This window comes from Octopus sinensis, linkage group LG18 (genome assembly GCF_006345805.1).
Source record: "Octopus sinensis linkage group LG18, ASM634580v1, whole genome shotgun sequence".
NCBI lineage: Eukaryota > Metazoa > Mollusca > Cephalopoda > Octopoda > Octopodidae > Octopus > Octopus sinensis.
Window position 1 is genome coordinate 16,377,421 of NC_043014.1, and position 6,928 is coordinate 16,384,348.

Here is a 6,928-nt window from a genome sequence, read left to right on the forward strand (position 1 = left end):
CCGCTCCAAGACTTCAATGTTTGTGACGAAATCACTCCAGTGAATGTTGAGGATGGTGCGGAGACATCGTTGGTGGAAGCGCTCGAGGAGACGGATGTGACTGCGGTAAGTAATCCAGGTCTCCAAGTCATAGAGAAGAGTGGCGGGAACCACGGCCCTGCTGACACTGATCTTTGTTTTGTTCTTCAAGTTATCATTGTGCCAAACACGTTTGTACAATCTGCCAAAGGACCTATTTGCCTTAGAGAGTCTATTTTCAATTTCTTTGTCGATCCTTGCATCGAATGAGATGATGCAGCCCAGGTATGTAAACTGCTGAGTTGAGTTCAGTTTGGTACCACATATAGTGATGTGGGGTGGGCGGTAATCCTCTTGGGGTGTAGGTTGGTGAAGTACCTCCGTCTTTTTGAGTCTAACTGCCAGGCCAAAGAGCCGTGAGGCGTCTGCAAGGCAGGACGTGATGGCGACAAGGACAGCGTCGTCTGTGAAGAGAAGGTCTTGGATCAGCCTCTCCTGGGTCTTGGTGTGGGCTTGGAGGCGCCATAGATTGAAGAGGCTGCTATCCAGACGATACCTAACACACCCCATCCTCATCCTCCATTTCTTCAGTTGCATGCTTGATCATGCTGAAGAAGATGCTGAAGAGATTCGGTGCCAGGACACAACCCTGCTTCATGCCGTTGGAGATGGGGAAGGGCTCCGACAGGTCACCATTGAGTCTTATCTGACCACGCTGATTCTCGTGCAGCTAGATCACCATCTGTAGAAACTTGGTGGGACAGCCAAGTCGTTCCAGGATGAGCCATAGTCCTGTCCTGCTCACTGTGTCAAATGCTTTTGTGAGGTCGACTAAAGCAGCATAGAGTCCCCTGTTTTGTTCTCGACATTTCTTCTGGAGTTGGCGGAGGACGAACACCATATCCGTTGTGCCTCTGTTAGCTCTGAGGCCACACTGGCTCTTGGGGAGGTTTTCTTCAGCAATGGTTGGTACTAGCCTATTGAGCAGGATCCTGGCAAGTACTTTGCCGGCGATGGAGAGTAGGGTGATTCCCCGGTAGTTGAAGCTGTCAGACTTTTCACCCTTGTTCTTGTACAGGGTTATGATGATGGTGTCGTGAAGATCCTGTGGCAGCTTGCTCTGCTCCCAGCAGCAGACAAGAAAATCATGGAGCATTGGACCTCCATTCTTCCAGATTTCTGGTGGGATGCCGTCAACTCCTGCTGCTTTGCGACTCTTGAGTTTTCCTATGGCTTCAATCGTTTCTTCGAGGGTGGGTGGTTTGTTGAGCTCCTCTTTGAGTGGAAGTTGAGGAATGCGAAGGATGGCAGCGTCCTGTATGGTACGGTTACCACTGAAGAGGCTTTGGAAGTGCTCGGACCAGCGAGCGAGGATGGAGGTGTTATCGGTGAGGTCCTGTCCATCTGAACTGTGCAGGGGACTCTGGACCAGGTAGGTGGGGCCAGACACTGCTTTCAGAGCCTCATAAAAGCCTCTATAGTCTCTGAGGTTCTCCATGCCAGGTGGTTCCACCACACGTTCTGCATTTCTCTGAGTTTTCGCTGTAGGGTGCTGCATGCGCGTCGAAAGGTAGTTTTCTTTACAGGACAGGCTGGTTGTGCGAGGTGGGCCTAATGAGCTGCCCTCTTCCTTGCTAGTAATTCCTGGATCTCCTTGTCATTTTCATCAAACCAGAAGCTGAGGACTACTGAAGATCTGTATGGGAAACAATTGAGGAAATCAGTGAACAAACTGTATGACTAAAAGAACTCATGCTGGACTACTGCCAGCATGTTTAGCAAAAACATTATGAAATAGTTGGTGAAATATTGAAAGCTGTTCTTGAAAAAATGGGAAAGAAGAAATCTCCAGATCTAGGCCTAATAACAAGTTACTGGCTGAAGAATTTTACCTTTTATTGGCAAGATCTCATATGCCAAGCTGTTGACATGGTCAATCCCTTCTATGGTTTGTGTTTTACATGCCAAGTACCGAAGTTCTTGGGGAAAAATGCATCTTCGTAATTTATACACTACAAATGATCATGTTATACAAATCTTCAAGACCTTAAGGTTTAAAGATGATGAACAAAACAAGATACTCTCTTTCACAACCTTGCTACCAAGCAGGTGGCCAGTTTGTCAGGAGTCTGTGAGGGGCTCCACACTAAAAGTGGATGGAATTATGAAGAGCTTTATTTAACAAAAGTAAATAAAAGAATAACAATATGTTTTATAAGCTATCCACAGTCCAATACAAATAGTTAGAATTGCTTTTCATTAACCTGGGGAATTGATTGTTCCTCTTTCCAAATATTTAGCACTGTCAGGTGCGACATACTAAACTACCCCAAACTTTTTTTAAATATAAAATAGCTGGAGATGGGGGCCATATGTTTTTAAAACTGAACATTCAAACCATCTTTGCTATAGTACATTTGTTGAAAAAATTAAGAATAATAATGATAATAGAAATAATACAAATGATGTTAATAAATGCATGATGACTTAACACCAGAATACCTGGACAAGTCTTTATGTTACCTTTATTTTTCTGTTATTGGAGCCTATTATGAACATTACTGATGTTTCTCAGTTTGGAAACTGATTTATATACATCCTGCAGACATGGCACTGCATCTGGTATATTCCAAAAATCACTAATTGTCACAAGGAATGGGTTTTTCCAATATGACTTCAAAATGGAACCAAAATATTTGGATGCATGAACTCAATGGTTTTGGCAATTTTGTTTGATGCCTAACATTTCTGACAATACACCAATCCAAACATCATCTGGCATGAGCATTTTGTTCTTCAATGATGCCAGATAGAGTTTGTTGATTACATTAATATGTGCTATGTAACCAACACCATGACAATATATAGGATAGTCTCCCCTTGATACAACATTTCCTCACTGAGTTCATGGAATTTTTTGTTTTTGTGATGGTCTGATTTTCTTCCAGGAAAGCAATTACAAAATGCAAAATGATTATCATAATCAACTTGAGACAAATCATAATGAAGAAGTGGCAGAAGTTTGATCTGGTCAACAAAAAGTTCATCATTTAATACCATAACATATTCCACATTGGCACAAAACTCCACACTCTACTTCCATGCCATAAGTGTCTTTAAGTAGACATTACCATAAGAATGTTGGAGGGAGTCTAAGAAATGTCTGTAGGTAAGACTTTATATGAAGGGTGTATAATTTTTTGGGTGGTGGTAATAATAATAATCATAATACCACCTTGGGGTCCTTTCGATTAGTACTGAGGAGAGGGGATGAAGGATGAAGACTGATAAGTTTTTTGAGGGGATGGGTAGGGATTCCTTCTATTTTGTTATACAACCTTTTCATCTTTTTTTACAAAATATATATGTATGCATATAAAAGAGGGGAAGGGAAACGGGAATGAGCGGGGTTATTCATTTTTCTTTTCTTTCTTTTTTTTTTTTTAATATTTTTAAATATTCATTTCAGTTCACAGTTCTCTACAACTAGACCAAAAAACAAAAGTGAAAAATCACTCACACATATTACAGAATGGAGTTGGACAAGTGATGTGTAGTTAGAAGAATGCTTTTTCTCACCCAGAGTTTTACACCAAATCCAGTTCCATCGAACTAATATTCATAGATCTGCTCTTGCTCCCACCCCTGCATTACATTACCCCCACCAATGTTAAGGCTTTCTTGTTAATGTCATTGTTGTTGTGGTGTGGTAAATGGTTCAATAGACCCTCTCACCCTAACGTGTTTATGTTAAGATCTTTTCTTCAAAGATTCTCAAAGTTCAGAGTCCGTACTTCAGCCTCCAAGTTTCTCTGTTGGAAACTAACAAAATCTCTGCCCTGCTCCCCACCTCTCCTTTCCACTTCTTCCTCCTCCTCATCCTCCTCCACCTCCTCATCGCCATCATCACTCGACGTCTTGCCTTCGAATGATGTGAGAGAACATGGCGTTGGTGGCATGGCAGAGAGTCGACTTTACCGACGATAGCCTCCAAGTTTCTCTGTTGGAAAGTTACAAAATCTCTGCCCTGCTCCCCACCTCTCCTTTCCACTTCTTCCTCCTCCTCCTCATCGGCATCATCACTCGACGTGTTGCCTTCGAACGATGTGAGAGAACATGGCGTTGGTGGCATGGCAGAGAGTCGACTTTGCCGACGATGACGGGCATTGCAACTGCTGCTGTTGTTTCGTGCCTCACCACTTCTACGGCACTGTTTGGCCGACACTACTGCACCTGTATCCAGTGACCCGTCAGATGCTGATGATGTCGAAGAGGAAGGAGAAGGGTAACTACTAGTACTCAAGTTTGTTGTTGACACTTCTGTTTCTGAACTTGTTGCCCGACCTTCGTCAAGGCTTGTGTTTTTCTTCTTGCGGGTTATCCGGTAGTCTTTTGAATCTTTCCCTTCCTTGTGCAGGATCTGAGTTAGCTTTCGACGACGTGCGTTGGTGAACCCATCCTCAGAGGCAATCACACTTTTTTCTCGGGGTGTTGCTGCTACTGCTGCTGTAGATTTTGCAGAAGGCACTACACGGGAGGCAATGACAGAATTCATCGGATTTTCAACAACAGGTTGAAGCAGTGAGAGCTTGGCAAAGGGCTTGACCTGCCGAGAAAATGGAGTGCTACAGATCTGATCTGGCAGTAGCAAGGTCTCCTCTTTTATAGCAACAGACTTCAGTGGTAAGTTCACATGGTGGTGGTCGTGATGTTGGTGATGATGGCTGTTATATGTGGAATATGTTGTTAATGGATCTACACTGGGCTCTGCTTTGATCTTGGTTACTGAAAAAGAAAAAAGAAAATGAAAAAATATTAATGTGGATCAATACAAAGAAAATAAATTTAAGTAATACTTTATCAAATAAAGAAAGACGAAAAGCTTAACTTCTTTCATTACCAACCTCCTTGAGTCTGCTCTTTCTTCTGCAATACTATCCTTCTGTTTTATCAAAATTCACATTAATTTATGTTCTAAGAACTAACTAGATTCTTTAATAATTTCAAAATTAATTGAACTGAATGCAGTGTATATCAATAGAAATAAGGTAATGAAAGGATTCAGTCAACACTGGTACGTAACTAAATACCTCTAAGTATAGGTCACATACACTTGTCAAATCAAAGCAAATATGTAAATTAGTTGACCTGTCCTGCATCTATGCTATGGGTCATTCAGCATTAACAATGAGAATGTGGGGTTTAAAAACAAAGCTAACAGCTCAGGCTCCAAGTAAAGAAATAATTTCTAACACAGCTTTTTAAGCTGGAGGAGTCAATTTCTTAGACTAGTCATTATTCTAGTCCCCTCTTAGAAGAATAAAAGCTAAAGTCAACCCTGAGGGAGTTTGAACTCAAAATGTAAAATGGGTAAGGCACAATTTCTGAAGACCTACCAGGTACCTAACTTCCTTATCATAATAATAGTAATCACAACACCAACCTATTATAGGCACAAGGCCTGAAAGTTGGTGGGAGGGAATGGTCAATTACACTGATCCTGGCACTTATTTCTATCAACTCAAAGAATGAAAGGCCAAGTCAACCTTGGCAGAATTTGAATGCAGAACACAATGATGGATGAAATGCTGCTGAGTATTTTGTTCAAAGTACTAATGATTCTGCCGCTCACAGCCACAATTCCTTAAATAACCCTCTCTACTACAGGCACAAGGTGTGAAATACGGAGGTAAGGGGAATAGTCAATCATATAAACTGGTAGGAGAAGGGTAACTGCTATTACTCAAGTTTGTTGTTGACACTTCTGTTTCTGAACTTGTTGCCCGACCTTTGTCAAGGCTTGTGTTTTTCTTCTTGCGGCTTATCCGGTAGTCTTTTGAATCTTTCCCTTCCTTGTGCAGGATCTGAGTTAGCTTTCGATGACGTGCGTTGACGAACCAGGCTGACACCTGTTTCTGCTTTATGTTCAGAATAGTCGCCATCTTCAGTATATCATCCTCACTGGGATACGCATGGTAGCGGTTCGACTTGAGCCAATCAGTCATTACACGAACTGCCTTTTTTGGCAGATTTCCTTGATACTGTCGTTTGCACCTGACCTTAGAGGCAATCACATTTTTATCTCGGGGTGTTGCTGCTACTGCTGCTGTAGATTTTGCAGAAGGCACTACACGGGAGGCAATGACAGAATTCATCGGATTTTCAACAACAGTTTGAAGTGGTGAGAGCTTGGCAAAGGGCTTGACCTGCCGAGAAAATGGAGGGTCTATTGGAGTGCTACAGATCTGATCTGGAAGTAGCAAGGTCTCCTCTTTTATAGCAACAGACTTCAGTGGTAAGTTCACATGGTGGTGGTCGTGATGTTGGTGATGATGGCTGTTATATGTGGAATATGTTGTTAATGGATCTACACTGGGCTCTGCTTTGATCTTGGTTACTGAAAAAGAAAAAATATTAATGAGGATCAATACAAAGAAAATAAATTTAAGTAATACTTTATCAAATAAAGAAAGACGAAAAGCTTAACTTCTTTTATTACCAACCTCCTTGAGACTGCTCTTTGTTCTGCAATTACTATCCTTCTGTTTTATCAAAATTCACATTAATTTATGTTCTAAAAACTAACTGGATTCTTTATTAATTTCAAAATTAATTGAACTGAATGCAGTGTATATCAAAAGAAATATGGTAATGAAAAGATTAAGTCAACATTGGTACGTAACTAAATACTTGCAAGACAAATTTCATCCCAACACAATGTAAAAAGTAAGAACCTCTTTTGGTCATGAACGACCATGAGATTGTACCTAGAAAGTTCCCCTGCAAGGCACAAATCTAGGCAAAGTTGTTTATGGAAGACCAGCATCCATTCACCGGGCCACCGATGTGCTCCAAGGGAAAGGCAAAGGTTGATACAGCTTGGCACCAGTAACATCACAACTCATTTCTA

General features: G+C 41.5%; 1 protein-coding gene across 1 annotated transcript; it reads right to left on the reverse strand.

Annotated features, from left to right (window-relative positions):
- Positions 1–3,039: 3,039 nt before the first annotated feature.
- Positions 3,040–6,420, reverse strand: LOC118766891 (transcriptional regulator GZF3-like). The gene is made up of 3 exons (XM_036510746.1): positions 5,762–6,420; positions 4,007–4,803; positions 3,040–3,818 (listed from the first exon to the last, which is right to left on the reverse strand). The coding sequence occupies exons 1-3, from the start codon at positions 6,171–6,173 to the stop codon at positions 3,783–3,785; spliced, it is 1,245 nt and encodes a 414-aa protein (XP_036366639.1). The 5' UTR covers positions 6,174–6,420; the 3' UTR covers positions 3,040–3,782.
- Positions 6,421–6,928: the final 508 nt, after the last annotated feature.

Coding starts and splice junctions, on each gene's coding strand:
- LOC118766891 (XM_036510746.1), bottom strand. CDS start 6,173: ATGAATTCTGTCATTGCCTCCCGTGTAGTGCCTTCTGCAAAATCTACA. Junction 4,804..5,761: donor AGTGTCAACAACAAACTTGA/GTAATAGCAGTT, acceptor TTTCTTTTTCAG/TAACCAAGATCAAAGCAGAG. Junction 3,819..4,006: donor TCCAACAGAGAAACTTGGAG/GCTATCGTCGGT, acceptor AGAAACTTGGAG/GCTGAAGTACGGACTCTGAA.